The sequence below is a fragment of the Trichomonas vaginalis genome, chromosome II (genome assembly GCF_026262505.1).
Source record: "Trichomonas vaginalis G3 chromosome II, whole genome shotgun sequence".
In the NCBI taxonomy this organism is placed as follows: Eukaryota; Parabasalia; order Trichomonadida; family Trichomonadidae; genus Trichomonas; species Trichomonas vaginalis.
In genome coordinates this window covers 12152016-12179670 of record NC_067204.1, presented here as the reverse complement: position 1 = coordinate 12179670, position 27655 = coordinate 12152016, and the positions used below count along the sequence as shown (strand labels likewise).

General features: G+C 33.3%; 23 protein-coding genes and 1 pseudogene across 24 annotated transcripts, besides 6 other annotated features; 8 read left to right on the top strand and 16 right to left on the bottom strand.

Moving 5' to 3' along the window:
* Positions 1–147: 147 nt before the first annotated feature.
* On the bottom strand, positions 148–1801 carry TVAGG3_0531280 (helicase protein; the record flags this gene model as incomplete). The annotated part of the gene is made up of 1 exon (XM_001581925.2): positions 161–1801. One exon carries the CDS (start codon positions 1799–1801, stop codon positions 161–163), a length of 1641 nt encoding a protein of 546 aa, XP_001581975.1.
* Positions 1802–2231: 430 nt separating this feature from the next.
* Positions 2232–2841, top strand: TVAGG3_0531270 (GINS helical bundle-like family; the record flags this gene model as incomplete). The annotated part of the gene is made up of 1 exon (XM_001581924.1): positions 2260–2820. One exon carries the CDS (start codon positions 2260–2262, stop codon positions 2818–2820), a length of 561 nt encoding a protein of 186 aa, XP_001581974.1.
* A 1583-nt stretch (positions 2842–4424) lies between these two features.
* Positions 4425–4485: a mobile genetic element.
* Positions 4431–4456: a mobile genetic element.
* Positions 4486–5257: a mobile genetic element.
* A 5-nt stretch (positions 5258–5262) lies between these two features.
* Positions 5263–5715: a mobile genetic element.
* Positions 5716–5952: 237 nt separating this feature from the next.
* Positions 5953–8986: a mobile genetic element.
* TVAGG3_0531220 (histidine kinase family) lies at positions 6726–7832 on the bottom strand (the record flags this gene model as incomplete). Its single annotated transcript, XM_001581923.2, has 1 exon — positions 6726–7832. The coding sequence occupies one exon, from the start codon at positions 7830–7832 to the stop codon at positions 6726–6728; it is 1107 nt and encodes a 368-aa protein (XP_001581973.2).
* Positions 8167–8703, top strand: TVAGG3_0531210 (MULE transposase domain-containing protein; the record flags this gene model as incomplete). The annotated part of the gene is made up of 1 exon (XM_001581922.1): positions 8167–8703. The coding sequence occupies one exon, from the start codon at positions 8167–8169 to the stop codon at positions 8701–8703; it is 537 nt and encodes a 178-aa protein (XP_001581972.1).
* Positions 8986–27655: part of a mobile genetic element that runs on past the window's edge.
* TVAGG3_0531190 (uncharacterized protein) lies at positions 9241–9675 on the top strand (the record flags this gene model as incomplete). The annotated part of the gene is made up of 1 exon (XM_001581921.1): positions 9241–9675. The coding sequence occupies one exon, from the start codon at positions 9241–9243 to the stop codon at positions 9673–9675; it is 435 nt and encodes a 144-aa protein (XP_001581971.1).
* On the bottom strand, positions 9872–10108 carry TVAGG3_0531180 (uncharacterized protein; the record flags this gene model as incomplete). Its single annotated transcript, XM_001581920.1, has 1 exon — positions 9872–10108. The coding sequence occupies one exon, from the start codon at positions 10106–10108 to the stop codon at positions 9872–9874; it is 237 nt and encodes a 78-aa protein (XP_001581970.1).
* Positions 10157–10615, bottom strand: TVAGG3_0531170 (uncharacterized protein; the record flags this gene model as incomplete). The annotated part of the gene is made up of 1 exon (XM_001581919.1): positions 10157–10615. One exon carries the CDS (start codon positions 10613–10615, stop codon positions 10157–10159), a length of 459 nt encoding a protein of 152 aa, XP_001581969.1.
* Positions 10646–12220, bottom strand: TVAGG3_0531160 (uncharacterized protein; the record flags this gene model as incomplete). The annotated part of the gene is made up of 1 exon (XM_051237593.1): positions 10646–12220. One exon carries the CDS (start codon positions 12218–12220, stop codon positions 10646–10648), a length of 1575 nt encoding a protein of 524 aa, XP_051095417.1.
* TVAGG3_0531150 (uncharacterized protein) lies at positions 12248–12676 on the bottom strand (the record flags this gene model as incomplete). The annotated part of the gene is made up of 1 exon (XM_001581918.1): positions 12248–12676. The coding sequence occupies one exon, from the start codon at positions 12674–12676 to the stop codon at positions 12248–12250; it is 429 nt and encodes a 142-aa protein (XP_001581968.1).
* TVAGG3_0531140 (uncharacterized protein) lies at positions 12721–12900 on the top strand (the record flags this gene model as incomplete). The annotated part of the gene is made up of 1 exon (XM_001581917.1): positions 12721–12900. The coding sequence occupies one exon, from the start codon at positions 12721–12723 to the stop codon at positions 12898–12900; it is 180 nt and encodes a 59-aa protein (XP_001581967.1).
* Positions 13000–13857, top strand: TVAGG3_0531130 (uncharacterized protein; the record flags this gene model as incomplete). The annotated part of the gene is made up of 1 exon (XM_001581916.1): positions 13000–13857. The coding sequence occupies one exon, from the start codon at positions 13000–13002 to the stop codon at positions 13855–13857; it is 858 nt and encodes a 285-aa protein (XP_001581966.1).
* TVAGG3_0531120 (organellar and viral DNA polymerase type B) lies at positions 13939–14514 on the bottom strand (the record flags this gene model as incomplete). Its single annotated transcript, XM_001581915.1, has 1 exon — positions 13939–14514. The coding sequence occupies one exon, from the start codon at positions 14512–14514 to the stop codon at positions 13939–13941; it is 576 nt and encodes a 191-aa protein (XP_001581965.1).
* Positions 14816–16945, bottom strand: TVAGG3_0531110 (organellar and viral DNA polymerase type B; the record flags this gene model as incomplete). The annotated part of the gene is made up of 1 exon (XM_051237592.1): positions 14816–16945. The coding sequence occupies one exon, from the start codon at positions 16943–16945 to the stop codon at positions 14816–14818; it is 2130 nt and encodes a 709-aa protein (XP_051095416.1).
* Positions 17036–17509, top strand: TVAGG3_0531100 (uncharacterized protein; the record flags this gene model as incomplete). Its single annotated transcript, XM_051237591.1, has 1 exon — positions 17036–17509. The coding sequence occupies one exon, from the start codon at positions 17036–17038 to the stop codon at positions 17507–17509; it is 474 nt and encodes a 157-aa protein (XP_051095415.1).
* Positions 17795–18613, bottom strand: TVAGG3_0531090 (KilA, N-terminal/APSES-type HTH, DNA-binding family; the record flags this gene model as incomplete). Its single annotated transcript, XM_051237590.1, has 1 exon — positions 17795–18613. The coding sequence occupies one exon, from the start codon at positions 18611–18613 to the stop codon at positions 17795–17797; it is 819 nt and encodes a 272-aa protein (XP_051095414.1).
* TVAGG3_0531080 (organellar and viral DNA polymerase type B) lies at positions 18782–19336 on the bottom strand (the record flags this gene model as incomplete). The annotated part of the gene is made up of 1 exon (XM_001581914.1): positions 18782–19336. The coding sequence occupies one exon, from the start codon at positions 19334–19336 to the stop codon at positions 18782–18784; it is 555 nt and encodes a 184-aa protein (XP_001581964.1).
* On the bottom strand, positions 19426–19719 carry TVAGG3_0531070 (organellar and viral DNA polymerase type B; the record flags this gene model as incomplete). Its single annotated transcript, XM_001581913.1, has 1 exon — positions 19426–19719. The coding sequence occupies one exon, from the start codon at positions 19717–19719 to the stop codon at positions 19426–19428; it is 294 nt and encodes a 97-aa protein (XP_001581963.1).
* TVAGG3_0531060 (uncharacterized protein) lies at positions 19895–20557 on the bottom strand (the record flags this gene model as incomplete). Its single annotated transcript, XM_051237589.1, has 1 exon — positions 19895–20557. One exon carries the CDS (start codon positions 20555–20557, stop codon positions 19895–19897), a length of 663 nt encoding a protein of 220 aa, XP_051095413.1.
* TVAGG3_0531050 (integrase core domain containing protein family) lies at positions 20793–21878 on the bottom strand (the record flags this gene model as incomplete). Its single annotated transcript, XM_051237588.1, has 1 exon — positions 20793–21878. The coding sequence occupies one exon, from the start codon at positions 21876–21878 to the stop codon at positions 20793–20795; it is 1086 nt and encodes a 361-aa protein (XP_051095412.1).
* TVAGG3_0531040 lies at positions 21898–24635 on the bottom strand (annotated as a pseudogene). The gene has a single exon. A coding segment is annotated over exon 1 (2738 nt).
* TVAGG3_0531030 (uncharacterized protein) lies at positions 24653–25429 on the top strand (the record flags this gene model as incomplete). Its single annotated transcript, XM_051237587.1, has 1 exon — positions 24653–25429. The coding sequence occupies one exon, from the start codon at positions 24653–24655 to the stop codon at positions 25427–25429; it is 777 nt and encodes a 258-aa protein (XP_051095411.1).
* Positions 25693–26193, bottom strand: TVAGG3_0531020 (uncharacterized protein; the record flags this gene model as incomplete). Its single annotated transcript, XM_051237586.1, has 1 exon — positions 25693–26193. A coding segment is annotated over one exon (501 nt), but the record flags the coding sequence as incomplete, so codon positions are not given.
* Positions 26242–26760, top strand: TVAGG3_0531010 (uncharacterized protein; the record flags this gene model as incomplete). The annotated part of the gene is made up of 1 exon (XM_001581912.2): positions 26242–26760. One exon carries the CDS (start codon positions 26242–26244, stop codon positions 26758–26760), a length of 519 nt encoding a protein of 172 aa, XP_001581962.2.
* TVAGG3_0531000 (protein of unknown function, DUF4106 family) lies at positions 26757–27644 on the bottom strand (the record flags this gene model as incomplete). Its single annotated transcript, XM_051237585.1, has 1 exon — positions 26757–27644. The coding sequence occupies one exon, from the start codon at positions 27642–27644 to the stop codon at positions 26757–26759; it is 888 nt and encodes a 295-aa protein (XP_051095409.1).

Below are 27655 nucleotides of genomic sequence, written 5' to 3'. Positions count from 1 at the left end.
TTCTATTTTCTGGGCTAATGTACGTCCTGAGACTTAAACCATGAAAATATGTTTTTTAATATGAATTGTCCAGTTCATATCAATAATCAATTATCAAAATTGGAAATTTTAATTTTAAAAAGATACATTTTATAAATAACTCTATTAAAAAAATATGTAATTAGTGTTTGGCTTTGAAGAAACCTCTTGATTTTGGTTTTTCAAAGTGTTTTGGAGGAGCTTTCTTGTTGTTATTTTTATCATTCTTGTTTCCTTGTTTTTTATCTTTATCATTCTTAGAATTCTTGTTTGCGTTCTTCTTCTCTGGAACACCTCCATAATCCTGGATTGAGTAATTCTTTTCTGCAAATGGTTTCCATTCGTCTTCGTGTTTCTTATTCCATTCGTCGACCAAGTCAAGATATCCTGGTTTCTTCTCGTTGCGTTGCTTGATCTCCAACATTCCTGGAATTCGAACTAATCCGAAACTCTCTGCCAAAGCGATGAAATCGAGTTCTCTGAGTCTGAAGAGAAGGTTGAGCTCGTGTTCTGAATAGGATCTGACATAAGCAACAACGCATTTCATGGATTTGAGGTAGAATTCTTCTGATGATGAGACACTTTTGCGGATTTTTTGCAAAATTTCTTCGCTGTCGTCTGGAACTTCAACTGCCATTTCTAACAAACTGACACTCTGTTGACGCTCGAGGAAATCGATGTATCCATCCTCGTGCTCTCTTAAGAAGACAATAGCACTTCCGCTACGTCCAATACGTGCTGTTCTTCCGATTCTGTGGATGAACATTGATTCTTTTTGAGGAGCATCGTATTGGATGATCCATTCGATGTCTGGAATATCGATGCCTCTTGCAGCAACATCTGTGGAAAGAAGAATGCCTTTCTCAAGCTTCCTGAATGATTCGAGGTTCTCCATACGAATGGATTGGGCCATTTTGCCATGGAATGGGATAATTTGGGGACAACTGTCGCCGAGTGCGATTTTAATGGTATCGGTCATGAAATCAACTTCTTGTCTGTTGAGAACAAAGACAATGCATTTGCTATTGATGACGCGTTGGCGAATAAATTGTATTAATTGGCAGAATTTGTATTTAGGATCAACAATAGCATAAAAATTCGTAAGCTCGGATGGTGCTTGAGATTCACTCGATTTGATGTGAATGTACATTGGATTTCTCATGCCAGTTTTGATAATTTCGGATAAAGCATCGTTCATTGTCGCTGAGAATAAGCCTGTACGTCTCTGTGTTGGAAGCTTTTGGAAAATAGCTGTAAGAGTGCCTCCTAGACCGTTTCGAAGAATTTGATCTGCTTCATCAACAATAAACAGAGATAATTTACGGAATGTATCATCAGGAAGCTCGGTCATTAACTCATGGAGTTTGCCTGGTGTGCCAATTAAGATTGTTGGTTTAACATTGTTAAATGTTTCGATATCTGCTGTAACTTGAGAGCCACCGATAACGTATTGAGGAACCATTGCTGGGAACTCTGCTGAAATTGATTGTGCAACTTCATAAACTTGCTGAGCTAATTCACGAGTTGGAACAAGAACAAGAACAGCCAATCCATCTGTAGATTTCTTGATATATTCCATTGATGGTACAAGATATGCAAGTGTTTTGCCAGAACCAGTGACAGCTTCAACGGCAACATCTTTATGTCCTAATAAATATGGTGTAACACTCTTTTGAACAGGTGTCATTGACGGAAAACCTATCTTTGTTAATACGTTAATAGTTTCTTCTGATAAAACTTCAGAATTCTTATTGAGATCGCTCCAAGCGCCTGAAGTTATCATTTTACTGAAAAGACAAATCAATAAAATTCTTGTCACGTAAATTGTCAGCAAAGATTTTAGATTTGTTTATTCTGTATTTTTGCTTTCTATACACCTGTCCGAGTCTCAAAAATGCATAAAGTCACCGAGCCATAATAAAGATTCTAACTCTTGGTAAAATCTCTCGATTGTATTCATTGAAAAAGAATTTGAGATTTCAAATTCTGCATACAATCTTGAAAATGTATATAAAATTCAATTCTTATGTTAAGCAGCGTTTTCGACCATGAATTTTACAATTTCAACTGAATTTGCTTTGATTGATATGCGATGAGACCATTCACTAATATTAAATGATTCACATAGAACTTAAGCTTTAATCTGTGAAATCGAATTCAAGCATCCAAAGTTGGAGTTCTGGTGGGCAAAAGTGACTCTTATTCTGATTATCATTCTTTTTACATACTGAATACATTATTATGACTGAAACAACTAACAGAATTGTTAAGGCTCTAGAGGGCCTCGAAAATGAAAAAGAAGGAATTCCTCCTTATGACATCGAAGGTATTAGAGAAACGAAAAATATAATGGAAGGATTAGAAACCCAGAAAAAGGCAGAATCGTCAGAAACTACACAACAGTTTTTAGGAAGATGTGCAATTAGACTTCAAGAAGGAATAAACGTTTATACAAAAGCGCGTTTCGCAAAAATTATCGAGTTGAAATCTAAATCAAAAGGACCTTTAAAGCAAGAAATTAAAAGAAACTTCTCTCCATCCGAATCAGAATTCTTATCAGATTATATCAAAACTATTTCTTTGTATAAAAAGGCATATGGATTTGATCCAACATCACCGTTACGACCTCCAAGAGGCCTTACAGCAGAATGCGTAGTTATCAAAGATACTGGCGGAGATCCAATTGCTATTGGAAGCAAGTGGGTCAATCTCAAAGTTAATGAAATACTATCTTTACTCGTACAAGATGCTGAAGAACTAGAAAGTTTAGGATTTGTTAAAATTAATATGTATTTGAAATAAAGAATAAATATAGATTAAAATATATACAGCAACTATTTGTTTCAGGTATAATGTTACTTGGTTAAGTTTTTATATGAATGCTTAATAAATAATATATAAACAACCTTATTCTGAAATGAATTTGCTAGATTTCGTGAGAGGCAGAGAAATATTGATAATATATAATGAAATGGAATATGTATTTTGTTCAAAATAGAATATTCGAAAATTAATTTTGGATTTAAAGAAGAATGAATTAAAATAGTGTATGGTCTAATGAATATATGCATATCATTTTGTTACCTATATTGCGAAAATGCTACATTATGCTTTCCACAAGCTGTGTCATAATTTCAGTAAAGATCGGATAGTTTCAAAATAATTTTATCAAAAAATAAACTATTCAATTTTGGAATGATTCGATTTTTATTAAATTTCATTATTGAATGGTTTTAGATGTTTTCTAAAATTTTATTCGAATTAATAAACGGAAATTGTAAACTAGGGTCGAATGGAAAGTTCAAGTGGATTAATATCTCGGGCTTCATCCAAGCGGCCATTAGGTCGGAAATCATCTATTTGCCTTACAATTACCAATGATGAGGACGAACAAATCCTAGATCTCGATGATAATTGGAATTTCAATTCAATGAAAATTTTCCTTGACAAGGTACTTGTTCAGAATAATTCGCCAAATATATCTATTTCAGAAGCCATCAATAATAATATAACATTCTTCCAAAATATTAAACGCGAACTTTAAAATAAGTATCAAAAGTTTGAAGAGTCATTTTCTAGACCAGTAACTCCTGTTTCATTTGTTCGCCAAATTCCTATAACTCGTCGTGCGCTGTCAAGATCAACCTCCATTAGTATCCAGCCTAATATTCAACCTGCCCCTTCTATAAAGCCCACAAAAAGGATTAAAAAATCGCACGAACCAGTTGATCATCATCCTAAACAATTAACATCTCAGTCGATTTGGAATTCAATTAATAGATTTTTCTCAACACATCCTTCAAGGGAATTAATTCATCAATATCTTGATCCTGTTGATCCAAAGATATCAGCTGTGCCTCTTGGACAGCACTTTTCAATAGCATATAATCAAAAACTTAAGCAAAGATTCAAAACAGATACAATTTATATTAAAACTCCAGAATATGCTGAATATACCACAAAGAAAATTGGTAATTTCAATGTAGTATCAAGCTATCGTCTTCTTTCCGCTCTCGTTCCAATTAATCATTTAGATGAAAATCAAGTTAATTTAATTGATGACAAAGATGATATTGAAGATTCCCCAGGCTTTCAATCCACTAATGATTTCAACTTAGATAATTTTAATCAATATGTTTACCCCACAAATGTTCATGGAACTTCATATTATTCGAAATTATTAGGGTTGTTAGATTCCCGACGATAGGTGTCTTGGAAGATTTGCCTGGTGTCATCATAGTGTCTTTAAATCAAAAATTTTATTTTGGAGTTAGTTTTATTGATTTTTCAATAAAAAACATTTCTAAAACAAGAAAATAAAACGATAAAATATTTATATTTTATATAAGGATCTTATATATTTAAAATAAATATCATTTTATTTTTTTCATTGGTGTCTGTCAAACGAGAAAGGGACAAACTATCCAGTGTCACTTTTCAAAGGAATAAAAAAAAATAATAAAGATGGGGAACAGGACAAATTTGCCACACGGCACTTTTTTTAAAAAATTTAATGGAGCGGAGCGATACTCTGCTGCAGGAGCCCCAAGGCTCCCAATCATTACGAAAGGGAGCCTCAGGGCTCCTGAGAATCCATCAGCAGAGGCCTTTTCATTTGGCCTCTGCTGATCAAAGATTCGGCGAAGCCATTCTTCGTCTCAGGAGCCCCAAGGCTCCCAATCATTACGAAAGGGAGCCTCAGGGCTCCTGAGAATCCATCAGCAGAGGCCTTTTCATTTGGCCTCTGCTGATCAAAGATTCGGCGAAGCCATTCTTCGTCTCAGGAGCCCCAAGGCTCCCAATCATTACGAAAGGGAGCCTCAGGGCTCCTGAGAAACCTCTTTGAGAAGGTTTTCTTTAAGAAAACCTTCTCAAAGATGATTGTCAGCATTCACTCAAAATCTACCAAGAGTTTCAAAGTTTCAAATCTATCTGAAATGAAGCTTTGAATCTCTTGTATATCTAATTGTAGAGGTACCTTTTCAAAATGTCTTCTATTGATTAAATTTAATCAGTAAAAGTCATTTTGAAAAGGTACATCTCTATAATTGCTATTGAGCATTCACTCTTGGAACCTTGGAGCTCTTGTGTAGTGCATGAAAACTCCAAGATTCTAGCATAAAACATATATCATAGACATAATTTCTTCAAATATAATTTAAGGTTATTTTTAAAAAATTAGAAAAGCGTAATTTAAGGTTATTGAAAAAGTGACACCTGGCAAATTTGTCCCGCACTCCACTCTTCAAAGTATTATTGCTATTTATTGGAGAACAAATTTATGTAATTTTCACATGAAAATTGATAAATTTGTATTTCCTTATGATAATCAATTTTTGTATTTGTAGAGAGTCTCCCTGCATGATATCAAGACTTGGCTATTGGTCTTTATCCATTTTTGAAAATTGTATTGTAAATTGTAAGAATTTCTGAATACTACTACTATAAAATATAATTGCTTATCTATGTATATTCTCCCTGCATGATATCAAGACTTGGCTATAAGTCTTTATCCATTTTTGAAAATTGTATTGTAAATTGTAAGAATTTCTGAATACTACTACTATAAAATATAATTGCTTATCTATGTATATTCTCCCTGCATGATATCAAGACTTGGCTATAAGTCTCTATTCATTATGAGTATGACCCCATTTTTTTACAAAAAGTGCCGAATTGCAACTTTGTCCCAATCTCTGTGTTTTTTTTTTTTTGAAATAACTCTCAAATATTATTTTTTGTTTATTTAATGATGAATAAATATGATTGCTTTAGTCAATCATAAAAACTAATTTAAGTTTAAAATAATGAAAGGATAATTTGATCGTTTTTTAAAATACAATTATTTTTGATGATTTGCAAGAATCTTTGAAAAGAATATAATATAGGTTCTATTTTTGTAAAATTTATCCAAATCATGTATTACATAAATTAGGTAAAAAAGGGGTTGGCGTCCTAAGGCGTCCTAGTGTAAATTTCTCAAAATTGTGATATTTACATCACATTTTTGAGAGGTTTATGGGCGTCCTAAGGGAAAATTGAATAGTTAGGGCGTCCCGAATTTTCATTCTAAGATTTAAATATATTATATACTTAAGTATAATACAAGCAATATAAAAATTAAATTTTTATTATGTTAACTTATAAGAAATTTTTTTGAATTATCGTTGATTTATTGTAATCTTTCCAGGCTATACTTTTGAAATCAACTTTACCTGTCATACGCATTAATGTAGCAGATGTCCAGGTGTAGCTATTATATCCCAGCAACATTGGTATTTTATCATTGTAAGATATCAAAATGAAGCGTTTTTTCAGATATAATTTTTCGTAAATTTTTCAAAAATAAGATGGTAAAAAAGCCTCGACTTGCTCGAAAAATAACAATTTTTTACTTGTAAAAATAACCCTTTTACAGCATGGGCAGCTATTCAATCACTATTTCTTTTTCTAAAAGTATATTTTTCAAAAAAAATTAAGATCAAATTCGACAATTTCTTGATGAAAGCAAAAATATTACACATACTTCTAGATGCATGGGATAAAATATGCAATTATTCAATCAATTCGCATGATTTGAAAAAAAAATCTAAATTTGATAAAAATGTAGAAATTTTTTATTTTTAACTTGAGATTCGATTTTTTTGATCCAATTTGTGAATTTTTTTTGATCGGAATTTCAATTAATTTGTTGATCAAAAATGACCTCACAATGTTTGATCATAAGTGAAGTCATCTTCATGGGTATTTAGAAATTCCAAGAGAAATTGCTTATTTCTCGCAGATGTAATATCTGAGAAAATCGAATTTAAATATTCATAGAAACCCAAATCATTCTCCGGTTCGAATAATTCATCTGTTGCTTTTTCTGTTTTTTCTATGAATTTTAATAATTTGATTAATAAATCTTCATCAGGAAGAATTATTGCTGCATTTGTGATAAAATTCCATATTGAGGTAATATGGCAATAATTACATTTATAAAATGTAATTTTATCCAAAATTTTTTGGCAAATTCGCATAATAGCATTAATATTTGAAGCTGAGATTAAACCTGTGATTACTTCTGTAACTTTTGGAAAATCATCGCAATTTAATATCTCTTTATATTGAATTGAGAAATAAAAAAAATCAAATGGATTCATTTCTTCAATTTCAAGGAGATTGTAAAAATTGATAGAAGTGTTATTGCAACAAATTGTATTTGCAGCAAAAAATATCATTTGCTCGATTCCATTTTTGGAATAAATTTGCTGGAACAATGTTAAATTAAAACAGTTGCTTAATTTTTCTTCATTGTTTTCATAAAAAAGTAACAAGTTTGCAACTGAAATTTCAAAATTTTGATAATTGCCAGTTATTTCAGTAAATATATATATTTGCTTTTCTTCATCTAAAAATGGCAAATATTGATTTGCAATATTAACTAAAGTTTGGGATAAATTGTTCCAGTTTGATTTTACAATTTGTGAGCACATTATGTAATATGTAAATTTATCCGCTTTGTAGGAATTTAAAATTGTTTGTTGTTCTGTTTCAGTTAAATTACTGAATTTTTCAAGATTAATATTGTGATAAAAAATAGAATCCTTGAAACATTCTGATATCTTTTCAATGTTTAAAACGGATGCTAAAAAATGTAAAAGAACTTCATCAGTCACTGTGATTTTTTTGAAAAATTTATCCCAATTCAAGCATCCAATTGATCTTTCTGTCATTGTACTTATGCATTGATAAAGTTGATTTAATGAATCCGAAGAATAATCATTATGCTTGACTAGTTGAGTTAGTTGATACAGACTGTCGTCAGCCATTTTAAAAAAATGAATAAAATTGTATAGTAAATTATATTTGTGAAATTTGTGACGCTACATTCAATCTAAGACCAATATCTCAAAGAATTCCTCATTTAAGTATTACTTTTCATTGTTTTTTAAAAAATATCTTTGCTTATTTGTTCACTTTTTTGACATTTATTATATGCTTTTTATCATATTTCCGATGATATGAATATATATTCTATATAAGAATGACGCTACATTCAATCTAAGACCAATATCTCAAAGAATTCCTCATTTAAGTATTACTTTTCATTTTTAATTCAATTTTCGAACGGTTTTCGTAAATTTTGCATCATTTCATTTTTTAATGGGAAAATCATCTATATTTAATCAAAAAAGAGCAAACTTTACAGACGAAAATAAAATATTTATCAGGGAACAATCTGATAAATACCAAAAATCAACATCGAGAGATGAAAAAACGAATATAATCAAACAAGTTCTTCAATATTTTAATATTAAATACCACGAAAATGAATCTAAAGCTGTCAGAAGATACTTTAGTTATATTGCAGTTAAAAATATTCCCGCAGTTACTGGAAAATATCCTGATACAATTGTTCGCAAAGATATGCTTTATTCGCATGATCATACAAATATTATTAATTCAAATAATCTTGAACGTTACTACCGTTGCATCGATCATTCTTGTCAAGCACGTTATTTAGTTAAAATTGAGAACAGTTCAGTTTCCGAAGATTTACAAAAGGAACATATACCCGAATGCAGACAATTTAAAAAGTTACAAAATGAAAAAAATGATCTTCATAAATCAATGACTCTGACAGAAATATACAATAAGGCAATGGCAAAATTTTCTGAAGACAACGGCACTTTTCAGTAGATTAAAAAATTTATGACAGAACTTGCTGTTGGTACTGATGAAAACCCATTAATTAAAGATTCATTGGTCAGGGAAGTTTATAATAAGTCCAGAAAATTTTCTGTTGGAGAAAAAAATTACAGACGATGAAATTGCTAATTTTTGTTTAATAAATGGCGAGCAGTTTTTCATTGGCCATGATTTTCAAGCAAATTGTGAGACGATGTTTTTTGGTTTTGAGAAGGCAATTCAATTTGCAAAAGAAGCCACAGATTTATTTTGCGATGGAACTTTTAAAATTACAGTTAGTATCCCTATCATCGGTACGGTGGCACTGCGTTCCACCTTACCCAAGATAACGGTTTGACACTTTACGAAACCGGTAACGTATATTTTACAACACAAACGACAACACCAACTTAACCTTAAATATTTACAAAACCATCTGACACATAAACGACTTCACTAACGACTTCACTAACGAATTCACTACCGTCCTCACTAAATAAAAAATAACCTTATTTTTATTTTTAAAATTTTTTATTTCATTACAAAGACATGTCCGACTACATTTACTATGACTCTTTCCCAGAACGTTTCCGTGAACTATTCAAAACTCAAGTAAAACTGAGAAACATGCATTTTAACAAAGACAGACCCATTGACGATGAAAGAAACCCTGAATATATTACAATCCCATATGACGCAAAGTTCATTGCATACATTCCTTATGGTCGCAGAGGAACGAAAACTATTTCAACAAAGAACAAAAATTATTTCTGGAGCGATGAAGAAAATTGCCTTATCTACATAAATGCATACTTAAATAAAGCTACATATTGTACAAAAGAAGGTTGGACTGGATTTGAGCTCTACATATACGACGACGATGGAAACAGACGTTGTGTATACCCATACGATAATATGTACCATTGTTTTCATCAAGCATTAAACGAATACATAGTCAGTAAGGGTCTCATTCCTGCTGAGTAGAAATGCTTTATTTTTGTTCTGTCATTTATAAAAAAATAAACTTAAAAATTAATGATATCACCACTCCCACACGTATGAAAACATAGCGCAAAAATAAATTTTAGTTGAAAAGGTTAGATCTAACCCGATATCTAACCTCATTTCTACCCTAGCCGCTTTGCGGCTCTGACCCTTTGGGTCTCTTGAATTCATTGCTTTATAACTCTCTTCCTTTCTCCAACTCTTCTAGCTTCTTCTTAAGTTCAGCAATGCTGTCCTCATGAAGTTTAATCTTTCTCAAAATTCCTTCTTTATCTAATGGTTGCTTTATCTTTCTAAACTGAACTCTACCATCCTTCATAGTATGAACGTAAAAACCTTCTGGAACCGCTCCTGATTTAATGTATTCTACCAAGAACTTTTGTTTCATTGCTTCAGTGACTTTAGTCGTCATTTTACTCTAAATAAAATGTTCAAATAAAATAAAAATAACGTTATTTTTTCAGTAAGGAAACGCAGGAGTTTTACGATTTATTTGAGGAGTAGGTTCTGGTTTAAATGTTGGAGTCGGTTTAGGAGTTGACTTTTGAACAGGAGTTTGTACTTCCATAGGTTCAGGAGTCATTGAAGGTTTTGCTTGTGAAGGCGTTGGTTTTGGCGAAGGTGTTGGAGTTTGTTTAACTTCAGCTACTTCAGTATTATTTACAACATTTGCTTTATTTCTTTTCAACATCATAACTGCTCCTGCTGTAGCTAGCAAACCTAGTGGGAGAACATATCTTATATAAGGACTTGACCAAATGCTATTTTTGACAGGAGCTGGTGGAACACCTAACCTTGGTGAGACTGCTCTTTGCCATTGTGCAGCTCGTAAGAAATATTCAATAGGTGCTCCATAATCGTTTGGTAAAGTTTGTTTCACAGATGGTGAAGGTTCACGAGAGCTTGATGAAGAACTCATTTATAAGCTTTAAAAATAAACGTTCATCCTTTATTCCTCACCATCGTCCGCAGCTAAGTTATAGTCATCTAATCTTATTATTGGGATGCCTGACTGTCTTACCTGAATGGCAAAGCAACAATCCTTCATAAATCCAATAAGTGGCTTTGGTACATTTTCAGTTGCTAGTTCAATAGGTCCTTTAACAGACAATTTGTATGTTATTGGAGCTGTTGAAGTTTGACCTTGCTGGAAGCAAAAGTCCACTTCTGTTGGAAAACCACATAAGAAATGTGTGTTGTCATAGCTATCCCATTTATGTTCCACACTACCATCATCCACCAATGACCTCATAACATCTTCATTAAATCCAATCATATCATTGTTTGTATTGCAAGCGTTCGCAACCATTTCATAAAATACAAGTCCATATGATTTTTCAGGTTCTGCAGGCATATTTCCATAAGCTCCCATGGAAAGCTGAAGATATTTAAACTTAGGGTTCTCAAAATTAACATAATAGTTGTCTTTCTTTCTAAATAGTGCCCAAATACTTTTAACATTAATAGGCGTATAAGCTGCTGTAAATGTTGCACTTGAACTATCTGTATTCTTTGAGAATGAACCGTCCATAGGAATCCAATCCATAACTTTAACAGGAAAACATAAAGCCTCGTTTGTATAATGTTCTACAAGTTCTGTATAAATGTTAGGGTCTAAAGAGAATGACTTTGGATGAATGAAACATTCATTAAAATCCATCTTTGTTCGAAATAGTTGCTGGGTTACAGTTGTAATAGTAACTGTTCCACTAGCTTCTACCGCCTTCGTTATCATAGTGAATGGTTCATTCCATGGAACAAATTTATTTGTCGGTGGATTTGAATCTGAAGCAAATGCAACTTTAAGAGTTGGATTGAAAGCAATGATATCATTTACAGATATAGATGTGCATTGTAAGGCGTCGCTACTGAACTTTACTTTAAGCTGAATGTTTCCTGCAAAAGCTGGAATAAATCGAATAGCTTCTAATGGAAGGAATCTTCTAACAGGAATTCTTAAACGAAGCTTAAAATCAAATGATTTTCCTGCTGTAATTGGACCACTAACAATTTGTCCTGTTCTGCATGTTCCCGAATGACTCCATACATCTTCATGTCGAGTCTTTGAGAAAACATCTACTTTCTTTATTTGTTCGGTAGTTTGTGAGTTTGAAGTTATATATGCTTCTTCTCTTGCGTTGTCTTGAGAATATACGATACGACCATTTGCAAGGATTTGATATCCAGCAACTGCATAGAAAGCGTCATCGAAACCAATCCAAAATCCTGGTGGGTTTGTTTTATTGGAACCTGAACCAATTTCTTTATCTACAATAAATTGACCTTCCATTTTATACGTAATGAATGTATTGTAAAGGTCCAACATATTTTCACCAGGAGGTGAGAGATTGAATGTTACCCATGTGTTATCTTTAGCAGTTCCAGGTTGTGATGGAATCTTTGCGTCAGAATATTTTCTATTAGTGTCACCAATTTGAACTGCATTGTCTATGATATCGAAATATGAGCGAATCTGATGAATATGCTCTGCTGGAGTAAATTCGTTTAACTGTTCGTTCTGCATGTCTTTGATTCGGATAAAAATATCTCTTTACTTCATTATTCTCACTCTTCTTCTTGGCATTCGAGGTGGAAGTTGTTTCTTGACATTTTCAATGAATTGTACATTCTCTTTTGTCTCAACTTCTTTCACTGGTGGGTCAGGGTTCTTTGACTCGGTTTGCTTTTCAATGAAATTCACGAACTTTGCAATAAGCTCTTGGTTCGTTATTGAAAGTACATCTGGCTTCTTTTCTTCTTGTTCTTTTGGTGGCTCAGTTTGAACAGAAGGTTTTATATGGGCTTCACCCTCGGTGCCATGCACCTTAATGTTGTCGCTCTCTGCATTTGCTAATGGTACCTTTCTTTTTCTTACATATATTTTACCATCTTTACTCTGACTTACATAATAGAAAGGATGTTGTATTCCTCTTGCGTCATTTAATATAATAGACTCTCGCTCTGATTTTGACAAGCTCATTTTACATTGGTTAAAGTTTAATTTAGTTTTTTATCTGCAGTCAAATGACTCAGACAAGTCCTACGGACAAGACCCAAGGGGTCATAGATGTTGAAGCATTGAAGAAAGAAATTCGCGAACAAATTTTATCCGAACTGAAGGAACAAAAACAAGAACAAAAGCCAGAGAGACCAAAGAGAAAACTTAGTGAAAAACAACTTGCTGCATTAGCTGCTGGAAGATAGAAGAACCCACGTTTGCTGGCGAAGAAAGTTAGAGAAGAACAAAAAGCAAAGGAAGCTGAAGCAAAGAAAGAGTAAATGGTTTATTTTTATCCGAACTAAATGTATAGACAAATACCTTTATCTGTTGCGTTCAGTAGTGAAAACCCTGACGTTAAAATAAAAGGGAACAGAGTAACGTTTAAGTTTCCAACAGACTGGATTGTGAACATAAATGAAGAGAAGTACATTGGCATAACAAATATGTACATTACGAGAGCATTTAGGAAAGTTGAATTTATACTTCAAGTCGAGATAGAAAATGACGAACAGTCTTTAAGCGCCCAAAACATTCACATATACAAATACTTCAATAACGATACAACGTTAGAAGACTGTATAATTACATTTTACGAAAATTTTCAAAAGAAGTTCAACATTGAAGTACAAACTTTACAGCCTTTACGTGATTTTCTTGCAGAACTGAAAGAAGAAGGAATTGTAGAAAGATTAATAGCTTTTCATTACGAGTTTGTACCAAATGAAGATGGAACTCATGACTGTCAGTTTGTTTTATATTCACCATTCAATGAAGTAGCTAAAGAGAAAGAAAATCCATTACGTATAAGATTTCAAATCTCTGAACCCAATGATGATTTCAAGAATGTTTTCAATTATGATGCAATGCTTCCGAGGAAAAATGAATTTTCAAAGATTGTAACACCTGGCATTTGGGATAGAAAGCAAGCTATATTATATTCAAACTTAAGTAAGGGAGTTGAAAATGAGTTCATTGGTCATACAAGAAATTCACCACTTCCTAACCCTAAATACTATAAATTAACTGGTTTCAATCGTGAGTTTTGGATAGACATGTTCTCCACTCATGACCATAAAGCACCTGTTTTGCTACCTCCAGATGGGAAAGATTGTCTCTACATTGAAGCACAACTCTTAAATTCTACAATAGCTGTATTGTAAATGACCACATGGGCTTCGCCCTTGCCGCTAGCGGCTTATTTTTATCACGAATGACCTCATTGCTGACAAAAATAAATGACCTCAGAACTTCAACTTACGAATAAAGCTTGTTTTAGTCGTTATTGAGAAGTTGAACTTTTCAGCAAAGCAAGGACTAGAAGACTTACACAAGTCGAATGCAATCTCTTGACCGTCATAAAGTGCTTTATAAAGTTTCATGACACTGAATTTACTATCTTTGTCATATTTTCCTTGCGGAACCATTAAACCTTTATCTTCATCATAGAAACACTGAACAGAGTCAGGAAACATTTCATTAGCGGTTAAAGCAATAACATCTTGCTTCACGCCTTTCATTCTGCAGTGAAATGCAACTTCATTCAAATCGTTTGTGAGTAAGTCTATGTAAGTCTTCTTTCCACAAAATATTGACTCGTATGCTAAACTTTGTTTTCCAGGTGTTATTTCTGCGAAGTCAGAATGAAACTGACCAAGGTTTTTACCAATGAGAACTCTTCCATAACGTTTCTCAAATTCTTCAGCTAAACGAGGGATATCTTCATTGTAGAGATGCATACTGTCCGTATCGCTATAAAAGATGTCCATTCCTAAGTCCTCAGCAGTACAGAATACTTCACACATTATTCTCTTCGACATAGACAGAATGTTAACACCAAGTGGACAGAAGTTAAAGTGTCTGCAAATGCTTTTCGTTAGCTTGAAAATAGTTTTATCTGAACCATCCAAACCTTCGAACTTCACTATATGGTTGTAGTTTCTGATGGCATATCTTATAGCATCTTTGTCATTTACTATGGTTATTTTTGACTCAATAGGAGATAGAATAGTTTTGCCATAAATACTGTTCAGAATGAGCTTTATATTTTCTTGCAAAGGATTTCCTTCTTTCTTATACTTTAACCTTAACTCAAACAACTTCTTTACTTCATCTCTTATTCTAATATCTCTGTTTCCATCGTAATAGTTTAAGCTTCTTATTTATAACACTGTAAGAGTCTTTTATAATAATTGCCCGTCCTTTATATAAACCAGTTATTTGCATTGTTCGTGAACCTTTAATGATGGGAGTTCCTTTCACTTCTGTCATGTGTCTTAAGATAAAGTTTATGTCATAACTGAGGTTATGGAAATATATTAAACTCTTGTCAGGAAGTCTTTCCAAAAATTCTGTTGCACAGTTCTGACCCCAAATGCTTTCACTCACTGAACCATCTTCACTGTCATAACAGATGTTAAAGGCTTTATGAAAGCCGTCTGTGCTACACTCAAAGTCAGCAAAGAAAATATGCTCAGGAATGAACTTGCACTTATTTTTATTTACTTCTTTTGACTCTGCTTTCTTCTTCAGTTGTACACAATACTTTGGAGCATATGTCAAATCTTTAAATGGTGCAAGGTTCTGTTTATATAAGTCAGTCGTATATGTGAAAAGTTCTCCATAAGAAATAGGTTCGAAATATTTGCACTCCCACAATGTTTTCATAACATCCCATAACGGTGTTGTTCTATCATAACGAACTACATATTTGTTCTCTCTCGTTGTATAAATCTTCATCTGTTTCTCAATGTTCATTCCACCACACTCCTTCAAGATTGCTCTGTAATTTCTGAAGAAGTATGTTGTCATTGGTAATCTTTCATTTAGCATGTAGTGGTCTTCAACAAGAAGTAAGTCAATAGTTCGAGCAGTTTCACATTCTTTTGGTATGTAGTGAATTATTCTGTTATCTTTGGAGTCATTGAAATAACCAATGGTAACATTAAATGCTATACCTGTTGCGTCAGAAATTTCTTGTACTTTACTTTGAGGAAAGTCTCTAACACGAATGACTTCTCTCATGTGGTCAATAGTTTCTTCATTTACTCCAGCCTGAATGCAAGCATAAACGAAACAATTGTCTTCTGTCATAAGTGCTGTAGTTCTTTTGTTCAGTTCATTGAAGATTTGGTAACGTTCAAGATTTATAGGTAATGTGCAAAGATACTTCCAGAACTGACCGCTTCTCTTCTTATAAAACTTCTTTTCACCAAGGATTTCATTCCAGAAGTCATCTATATCTTGTTTATCTCCTGTTTGTTTAAGTCTGTTCAATAATCTTTTCTGTCTTTCTGTCAGTGTGCTTTCATCTCTATATGGTCGCTTCTGTGGCTTTCCTTTCTTTACATCTGACATCGTTAAGCCTTTATATTCAGTTAAATCATACATCTTTATTTCGGTAAGATTCTTTATGTTTGTCAAGAAGAAGTCATAGTGCATTTCAACAATACCTGCGGCATTTGCTTCTATCTCTGATATAAAGTTCTCCTTCAAGAGCTGATGTAGTAATGTTCCAATATTATTGAAGTTTAACGTAGAACATTCATACTTTCCACCAAGTTTATAACATACCATCCATCTCTGTTGTGAGTTTATTTTAATCTTCTCTAAGAGTCTCATGAAAACCTTACCGAAATGTTTGTGTAAGTAGTCTCTGTTTGGTTCATCTAAAGCTTCGATGTTAAAGTCAATGAGTCTATTGCCTGACTTCACATTTCTCTTCCTATTCTCTTCATCTTTCTTTAACCATCTCTCACCTTCTTTTGGTTTGTCGTCAATGGAACGAATGACATCGTTAGCTTTGCGAACTTGTTTTATAGCACTTTTAAACATCTCTCTTCTCTGTTGTTTCAGTGTGTCGTCTCTTCTTCTTGTTTCACCAACGTTTGAGTTCGTTATGTCAAACATTTCTTGACGAACATCATGTGAAAGAGCTTTACGAGTATGACCAACGTTTGCATTTGTTATGTCAAACATTTCTCTTCTTACTTCATGTGGTACTGAACGTCTATGATATAAGTCAATAGCAACGTCATTTAAAGGAAAAGTTCTTGCATGGACTTCGTCCTCGCCGCGTTGCGGCTTTATGAACTCATGAATTCTATCATAAGTAACTGCACCATTGTAGTCTTTAATGAAGTCAGCGAGTGCCTTTTTGTTTGTCGCGTAATGTTTTGCAACATCTATGTTAGCTTCTGTTAGAAGTTGTTTTATTTCCGAGTGTTCTAACTTAGACAACTTCCGATACATCTTTAGTAGGAAATAAAAAATATTTTTTGAAAAAATTAGATTAGATTTTTTTTAAGTTATTTTTCAAAATAATTTAATATTTTTATTTTAATGAAACACATGCAAGATTGCAAGTTCTTTTCATACAATGCTCTCGCTACTTCCATCAAGAATGAGTTCAGTAATGCTGCAAATGTTAATGTTATCTTTAACAAGAAGTTTGTGAAAGAATCTAAGTTTGGTCAGTATGTCAGACCATTAGCTATCGTCATTGACCGCAAACGTTATACTTCACAAGAGTTAGCAGTAGTTTTGAAACAAAAGAGTTTCTTCGTGAATGTCAAAGATACACACTATACTGTTATAAAGAACTCTAACGTTGACTTCTTCAGTATTGCTATGAATCTTTCCGAACAGAAAGAATATAAGAAGGGTGAAACATCTGTGAAATATTATCCTTCATCTCTGAAGACAATAACGAACAAAGATGTTATACAGAAATTCTTACCAAAGGTTGAAGAAGCTTCTATTGACATTGACGAAGGAACGGAAATGGTTGAAGAAATAGACCCTGACGTTATTTAAGCAAAAATATATTTTTGGTTAGTCTTCATATCGATATTTTACAACAATTCCCCAATGTATAAACTTTTCATACGTTTTTTCATAAGCTTTATATACCTTTAGGAATTTTGCATAATCTTTAGAAGCATTTAGATATTGTTTAAATGCTTTGTATGTCTTCAGAAATTTTGCATAATCTTTTACATGTTGTTCGTTCTCTTCTTCTGTCATGAGTTCCGAATATTCTAAATTCATGTTCTTTCATATGAGATAAAATTTTATAAAAAATAAAATTAGCGTAGATTTTCATTCTTCCTCTTTGAAGTTGTCGAAATATTCTGTTATCTTTTCTTTCAGTAGCGGTAAGTCTTCTTTGAATGTAAGTATTGTGCAACCTTTGATGTCATAGTGTGTTTGAGGAAGAGTATTTTTGACAACTTCCTTTATTTGCTCATTCGGTGTCATTGAAATCGGTAAGTTTTCACGATAGAACCAGTTTCTGTCAGATTTATATATCTTAGCGAGGTCATAAAAGCTCTTGTTGTTTCTTCTGACTAAATGCAACATAACCATATCTTTATCTTCCATATCTTCAGTATAAATCATATACTTATAACTCTTTTCCTTTCCTTTTGGTACTGAACGCGGTATTCTTTTCTGTATGCTTTTGTCTTTGGATTCAATGACTTCATCTTTTGCTTGAAGTTTTTTTTCCATTTCTTCACGTTCTGCTTTATATAGTTCATCTAACATCATGAAAATATAACAAGCATAACGAGGTGAAGCCCACATTGCTACAGCGTTTACTAAAAGTCTATGAATATAATAACCTTTCAAACCAGGTGCCAAATTCTTGCGATTTTCGTACGGAATCTCTTCCCCCGGTTTTCCGAGGGAAGCAATCATATGAGGAAATTCTTCTAAAAGTTCTTTTGTCTGTTGGTTTTCAAACCAATGATATGCTTGCTTTGTAGAACGAAGAGCATTTATTATACTTTGCATTTGATACATGTCGTCTTTGACCGAACGAATGAGACGTAACTGTTTGTTATATTGTATGTATTCGTATTCTTCATTTATGGCTTCATGAACGATAGCAATTGTTGTGTTCTCTGATGTTGACATTTCTGTTTCTTATATACAGGATAAAAAAATAAATAAAAAAAATTCTAACTTTATTTTTTCTGTCTTAAAGAAATTCATTATTTTTGTTGCTGAATTCAATAAAAATATATTTTAGGTGAAGAGGTGAGATTTCACCTAATTTTTCACCTAATTTCTACCCCAGTTATTTTATAAACGTTTCACATGAATTGTACGATGTATATTTGAAATCCTAAACAGCTTCGTAGCTTCAATTTCTTCTTTTAGTACATCAAAAGTTTTAACAATGCCGAAGGTTTCTTTATACTTCTTGACGTCAGAGTGAAGGAAATCGTCAGCAGTTGGATAGTTTTTGTTCAGAAATGCTAACATGTCCATTTTATTTTCTGCTGGTTTTTCTGCTTCTTTCTTTAAATCTGCATAGTCGTTTCTCATTCTTTCTATCTCTTTGACGGAGTAGTTATATTTCCTCATTGCTGCTTTACATTTAGAACATTGCGGATTCATTTTTGCGTTATATTCTGAAACCTTACCTGCTAAAACAACTAAGTCGTCAATGGTTTTCTTTAAATCTGAAGCAGTTGGTTTTATCTGTTCATGCCATACCTTACCTCTTCTGTCTTTATCTCTTATCTGCCATACACATTTTGCAACTAATGAAACAAAGTTGTCGTATGTCTTAAACTCCTCCGATTTATATATGTCAGAGATGTTCTTATAAACCATGTCGCAATCTTTGTCCATAATTTTATGGTTGCAATGATATCCTAGAAACTCATAATTTACCTTTCGTATGAACTTCTTTATTTCTACTGAGTCAGTTGGTTTCACTTCTATTTCATCGAATTCATGAATAGTGAGCTTTTGTTGTTGGATTTCAGGCAATTTGGTAAATGGTCAATAATGTCCTGCATGTCATAAAGATATTCTTCATTTTCTTCATCCTGTGCGGTACAGTCTAAATTACTTGTTAAAAGTTCTTGCTTTATTCTTTGTATTTCTGTTTCGAAAGTAAATGAAGAAGGAATGAAGTTTTTCATCTCTACTAACATTGACGTAGGATTCATGACTAATGAATTTGGTGCTGTTGTTGTTTGAATTGTTGTTGTGCCGATTGTTGAAATCATATCTTTTATACAAAATAAAAAAATAAATAAAAATAAAACTAACCTTATTTTTCTATCTTAAGGAAATTCATGAAAATTCATGAGGGTGAAAAAAGAGGTGAAAAATTAGGTGAAATCTCACCTCTTCACCTAAACTTTATTTTTTTGGTGAATTCAATAAAAATAAATGGTTCATTTACTCACAATATTTTTGTACAAAACGACCCCAAGCTTTTAACTTCTTTTCTGCAGCTTCTAATGCTATCTTAGCGAGTTCATATTCTCTAAATTCTCTCTTTAAATCTTCTTGTTCCCATTGGTCTAGTTCGTATGGGGAATCTCTATAACCATAACATATCTCACGTTCATGTTCTAATTGTTTTTCGCGCATTTTTCTAACTTCTTGTTCGAACAAAGGTTTAGCATTCTCTACTGTATCTTCAAGTTCTTCTTCATCTAATTTCTCATGAACTTTCTTGTCTATGGAGTCCATAATTTTTCCAACTGCTATGCAATATTTTGGAGAAGCCCACATTGCTATATAGTTTATAAGTCTTGGGTCTACATACGTTCCTCTAACCTGTTTGATTTCATCAGGAATTCCTGCATGAATTTTGTATAAAAAGCAACAGTCCGAATTCCGGCGGTTGCTATATTCTTCACAAAATGCCTTATAATACTCTTCCCAGGACTTATTTTCCAACAACTTTCTAATGTCTTTCCTAAACTGCTGACACATCTTTGTTGCATTAATGTAACCATCCTTGTCTCTACGTAAGACTTCAATACCGTTATAAGTGCCTTTTGTGAATGTTTCGCCATTAGATTTGTTCGTGAATGTTTTTGCTTCGACTGACATTTCTGTTTCTTACATACAAGATAAAAAATTTTGTTAGAAAAAAATTAGCGTTATTTTTCTATCTTAAGGAAATTCATGAAAATTCACGAGGGTGAAAAAACAGGTGAAAAATTAGGTGAAATCTCACCACTTCACCTAAATTATATTTTTTGGTGAATTCAATAAAAATAAATGGTACCATTAATGATATCATGACTGTTCTCGTTCATGTCTGATTTACATCCAACGAAAAAGTTTAGAAGAACTTTCTTATTCTTTCTGACATATTTTTGTCTTTCCAATATTCCCGCTCTAATGGTCCCAGATGTGTTGGCTTTGACTCTCTCAAGTTCTTAGATGGTATAACATCTTCAACGCCTCCTTCATATCTTACTTTATAAGTGTCATCGTTTATGTTATAGCCAAGTATTTCAATAACCACTCCTCGCTTTGCTTCGTCAATGGTTTCAGCAAGTTTGCCATTACTACTTTCAACTAATTTATGTCGAGGGTAAAATGCAATGGAGTCGTCAGCAGCTTTTATAAGATATCCATTACCTTGCGTAGAGTCTACGATATAATAATTTCGACTTAACCTTAAACGTTTCTTTGTCAACGGTTTGTCGTCAAGAACTACATGAACTTTTGTACCAGGAATGAGGGTAAATTGTGTTGAATTTCTGATATTTTGTGTTTGACTTCGTTTCTTTTGTATATACTTTTCTTCTTGTTGTTGTGTCATTGAATTTGGTGTATGTCCTGTTGTAGAATGCGTTGAGGAATTATATACTTCGAGAAAGTGTTTCATTGTTTCTTCGGTAAAGTCTCGCTCTTGGTTTAAATCTCTGAGCGTTCTTATGAAGCGGTTAATGATACCGAGTATGTTATGGTTATGGTCTTCAGTAGTGTAGTGAGTTATGTTATGCTTAATGAGAAATTCTGTGATTTCGTTGCTGAGGTAAGTACTGTCTTGGTCTGATGTTAAAGTACTTGGGTTATGTTCTGCTACAAACTTTTGTAAAACTCTTAACACTTCACGAGTTCCTTTATTTTTCATTGGATATGCATATGCTTTACGAGTGTTAACATTAATGAAGATGAGGAATGGTTTATGTCCTCCTTTTCTGCTTTGAATGAGAGTGTCAAATTGGTATGCGTCAGGAGTGTTGGAGTAAATTGGTAAAAAGTAGTCGTAAGGGTTTATTTTTGTTTGATGTACAACATTTTTGTCAAAGAACTTTTTAACTTCAGCTCTGTTAGTAAATCCCCAACTCTTTGCAGCTTCATTGAACTTCTTAAATGACCTCCATGGATGTTGTTCGAATACTTCTTTCAAGCTCATTTATGTAAAGTTAAAGATTTCATTGAACGCGGTACCATGCATAAACTGTCATATAAGGTGGCATATAATCTTCACCCGAACCTGTTGGATTTGTTGTGAAAGTGTGTGAATGATTTCCTCCTGGTTCAGTTGGTCGAAAAGTCTTTTTTGCTGAATTGTTATAAGATGGAGATAAAACTTCATGACCGGCTTCATAGTCTGAGTTGTATAATGGGTGGTCTCTTAATGAGTGGATATGGTCGCCAGAAAAGTTTGTAGTTCCTGTGTGCTTATGTGGTGGAAGGCTTGCTTCTAAAATTTTCTTTGAACCACCGGTTTGTTTTGAACTATTAGCACAGTATAAGAATTTGTCTACAATCTGCTCCCAAGAACCAAAACCTAAAACACTTGCTGGATTTGTTGAATTCATTGACGTATATAAAGAACCAACAGGATATATAGCTTGCAATATTTCAGTCTTTAATGTTTGAAGCTCTGTTTTGTCAGCCTTTTTGTCAATACTTTTCTGAATTATTGCTATATCTTCTGCTCTAGTATACGAACTAAGTTCATCTCTGCTTGCTTTCTTTTCAAGTTCTTCATCCACATAAGTTTTGTCTGCTTTCTTATCTAACATTGCTGGTAGTTCATGTGTTTCAAAGTTTCTGACATGACCTTCGATATTCGTACATTTGTTATTTAAGGAGTTTAGTGTATCTTTTACGCTTGTACTTGGATTTTCTAATGGTGCATTTGAACCTAAGGTATAGTTCAATATTATGTTGTCTGCTCTAACAGTAGTGAAGGATTCATGTGTATGGTTCTTGTCAGCTTTACTATTTAATGTAGCTTGAAGTTCATTTATATCGGAGATATTGTGTTTATGAGATTTCAAAACTTTGTTCATTGCGTCAAGTTCATCTTTGTCAGCTTTACTTTTAATAGCATCTTCAACGGTTATTTTTCTACTTATTCTCAATGTAAATCTTGGTTCAACTAATACACCGTTAACAAAGAAGTATGAAGCATAAATTTCATTGTTATAACCAAATGCTTCTGGTGCTTTACCTGTGTCATACTGTACAGTACAATGTATGTCATAACCTTCAGCACGAATGAATTTATATCTTCTTTCATTAACATCTTTCGTCTTCACTCTTTCATCCTGTGTTAAATATCCATGGTAGTCCGTTATAATCTGTTCATCTGAACTTATATAATGAACATGGTTCTTGTCTGCTTTTTCGGCTAATTTCTCTTCTATCTCATTTATTTCAAGTTCATGCCTACCACTACCCCCTTCAGAAGTATTTTTCTTCAGCTCTTGAAGAACATCCACTTCACCATCTTCGGTGTCAATAATGAGACTTTGTGTTAAAACTTTTCCTGTCTTAATGGATGTTTGTAAAACTTCTTCTTCACCGTGTTCGGGGTCATGGTCGTCATCATATCTTGTGAAATCAGAGATGTTGTCATACATTAAGCATATCTGTCTCAAAAGTTCTGCTATTTGGAACTGGAACGAAAGATATACAGAACTTTCATCATCTCCTAAAGTCAAGTCTGCTTTCTTAAGTATTTCTTGAATGTATGCAATGAGAACAGAGTACCTTGGAAAATATTCGAACAATATTTCATTAGCTGTTGGTTTTGGTGGTTCTTCTGGAGTTTCTGTTGTTTCAGTTCCTTCTGTAGGTTCTGTTGGAGTTTCTGCATCTCTTGATTTCAATGCTCTTGCGATCAAAGACCTAAATGTTAGAGCACCAGGTTTTACAAAGGACTTTATAAATGCTTTAATCGTTCCTGGTAAGTTATTGTTAGCATTAAGTAAGTTCCTTATGCTTCCATCATGTACGTCCATAGCACTATGTAAAAAATCTATACTTTTCTTGTAGTCAGCAATAGACTGACTGTGATTTTTTAAAGATTTGTCAATACCTTTAAGCCAATCTTCATGCATGTCTGATACTGAGCCAAGAATATCATTTGCTTCCTTTAGTGTATTTTGTGCTTCTCGTAAAGTATCCAATCCCGTACGTGCATTGTTGCTATACGTCTTACAGTATCTATTTGACTCCTTGTTTCTTGCATCCAACCAGATAAAGTTTTAATAGTATCCGAACCATTTGAAATGAAGTTCAAAGCATTTTTAACGTCATCTAAAGCTTCTTCACCAAGTACTGCCCATATCTTTCCGATTTGTATTGAAGAACTCCATATGAAGCAGCTGTTAAACCAGTATATTATAAGGTTCCATATCCATGATTTAGCAGTTTTTCCATCCTTTCCATCTTCACCATCCAAACCGTTTTCGCCTTGAGGTCCTTGTATTCCTTGAGGTCCGGTGTCACCCTTCTCTCCTTTCAGTTCATCTTTATGTTCGTTATAATATTCTAATGTCATAAGGTGTACATTATTACTGCTACCAGCAACGCCGAGAATTTGTTTCTCATTCATGACTAAATTCTTTAAGCATTTAATGTTGTCGTCAAATCGGAAGCTCTTTAACAATTCAATGAGAACATTTAGTACTTTCACTAATAAGGCATCTACTGTAGAATTTATATATTGCACCGTTCCATCATTTATGATAGGAACTTTGCTTGTTGTAATGAATGGGTCATAAGTGTTAAAAGTATCAAAATCAATGACTTTTTTAGTTTTTCCATCGTCAATGACTAAATTGTTACCTTCCACTGTTAAAGTTGAGTTTTCATTTACTAATTCGTGTGCTCTTCTTGCTTCATTTGTTTCATACGCATATGCAGCTATACTCATATTTTAATGAGAATAAAATGTTGTTCTATTTGCAAAGTACAGACCCGAACGAATACGGGACAGTAAAACTACAAACAAACTTAGGTCTACAGAATGAGGCACTTGCATTCAGAATGGTTGTCTTTAACACTATCGCAACTTTTGTCATAACAGATGAAACAGATTTCATAGAGATTGAAATAGATGGAAAGAAGCACGAAATAAGATTTCACAATAATGTAGAATATAAGATGGAAACATTAGCTGGAGTGTTAAATGCTCTCATAAATACTACAATAAACAAGGATAACGAAGAAAACTTAATGAATGTTAAACTTATTGCAGGAGTTTTGAAGTTCAGTTATGCGAAGGAGTTTAAGATAACACGAATGAGTCATAGAGTACAATTGCTTCTGGGAGCATACCATATGACATTTCCTTTGAAAAGTGTTGACAAAACGATTGAGATGAAATTTGTTCCATACGTATGTTATGGCAATTGTTTGTACATTGAGTCAAAAATAGCTAATATCACAGGTATTTCAGGAGTTAATAGTAAAGGTTCAGTAGAATATAAGTCTTTCTGTTATGAAGTAAATTCAATGTTCATTCCAAACGTTCCAGTCATAGTAACTCATTTAGGTAAATGGGTTTGCATTAGTCCTCATAATTTGAAAGACATGCAATTCAGACTCGTTGACTTTCAAGGAGAGCCTGTAGTACTGAAGGCACCAGTGCGAATGACTGTTGAAGTTGACTTTTTCGAAAATATTAAATGCAACAGCTTACAAGAGAACTCAGAGCTAAAAATATAAAGTATGAATGTTATGTATTAGGTCATGAACTTTGGTTGTTGCTGTTTGATGAAACAAATGAGTTAGTTATGTCAGTCAAGAGAACAGAAAAATATTGTGTTAGTGAAAACTGCACCAAGTCAATAAGATTAGGTCTACATTATGAAGATGAGTTCGATACTGTTGAAGAAGTTTTGGATAGATATTACAAATTGCTAACTTGAAATTTTTTTGACTGACGGCACAAAGCGCCAAGATGGGCTCAAAGAGCCCTCCTGACTGCTTTAATTTACTAAAACATATTTAAGACAAAGCTTATAGTAAGTAGATAGTTTTGTATACTCGTTCGAATATCTATACTTAAACTCAACTCCTGTAGTTCCTGGTGTTTCAATGATGCGGATGTTACCTATTTTCATGAATATTGGAGTTTGACCACAGCATTCGATTTCAGGGTCGAGATAGTCAATGACACATTGTTTCCCTGTTATTCGTGATATAACATTTTCAAGGTCCTCCTTTGTTAGAATTATTTGGTTCTTGCTTATAAGATTTGTCAAAAGCTTCTTATCGTCTTTGAGTAAAATTGTTTGATACAACTGAAGGAGGTAATGGTCTACGTTATCTGAAGGATTTGTTTGAACATTTGTGTAAGGGTTGTCGTTGGCTTCTCTTGAAAGAATTTGGTCCAGTGGTGGATACTCTAACTTAACATCTGATGTAGCGTTAGCGTTTGAAGCTGAGTTTAAATTCACGGCGTCATGCGCCAAGACCGAAGGCCCGACTTAAGTTCTGGTTCTTTTTCTTTCAAACACTCTGAACTATAGTTCTTTATGACAATATTGTTTGTCGTTCGTGAGTCAACATTTGATGTTGGTTCAATTGGAACATTAACGGCATCAGCTAAGATGGATTTGCTTCTCATTTCATATAGAATAAAAACCTTTTATATGTATGAAATGAACAATATACTCGACAAGGGTTTGAATGTAAAGCTAACGAATGAAAATATTGTTGAATTCACTGAGACATGTGCTGTTTACAAAGATGTAGAACTACTGAACAAAAGAGCTAAGGGAAGAAGCAGGAACATGAACAATGGGTGGAAGCCTATAAAAATTTATGTCAATGATGGCTCAGGAGGTTCAAACATAAAGTATGCAGAAAGTTATAGAGTTTATGCTCTCAAGGGAGAGAAGCCTTCATTTAAGAACAGCTATTCTAACACATATCCTCAAAAGCTAACGGATGGAGAAGTGAATGATATGAATGACAGCAAAAATATTAACAGAAATGGCGACAGAGATGCATGGAATTTGTTTACCATCAGTCAATTGAAGGTTAAGCTTTAAAACAATGTTGGTCGTTCCCATGGAATATTTTTGACTTTAATGGTATTAGTCATGATATGAATCTCAAGGTATGAACGAGGAGAGATGAGAGACTTATATGCTTCCCAAATTTCTTCAAAAGGTAATGTTATACCTGACTGTTTCCAAATGAGTTCAATATCATAACGTGAGAAACCTTGAAAGATAACGAAGTCAGTTATGAGACGTTTTATGTTTAAAGCTAAAAACCTCCACGTCTGCATTAGTATTGCTACAGTTAAGTGGTAATGTCTGACTTTAGTAATGATGTTAGCTAATGGTGAGTCTGGTTTTGAAACTAAACCTTTTCCGGCGAAGTCGTCGCAAACGAGCAGAGTGTTTGAAGGATATTTTTTGAAGGGGTATTTTGAAAGTTTTGACAGAATGTAGTTTGTAAGTCGTTTCATATCGTAAACTCCTGAGTACTGACGTAAGTGGTGTTTGTCAATAATTCTTTCCATCTCCTCAGAGGTCTTTTGCATTCCTGACTGTATGAACTCTACAATAGCATAATATTTCCTCTTACGTCGAATGTAACGTTGAAGAAATTCAATGAGCTCACTGTCTGGAACTTTAACGACAGAGGCTTGAACTTTTGACATGAATGTTTTCGCTGTTGAATCCATAGAGTCTGAAGTTGCTGATATAATGATTTGGTCATAGTAAGAGTCGTTTCCTAAACGCTCTGTTATGAGTATATGACGAATAAGATTAAATGTCTTACCTGACCCCATCTTTCCACAATAGAAATAAACACCATTTGAACAGAACTCATAGTCCTTACTGAAAGGAAGAATGAGAGAAGAGTTAAGTTTGTCGGTGGTTTCGTTCATGTCTTCATCTACGTCGTGAAGTAAACGCTTCATTTTATCTCCAT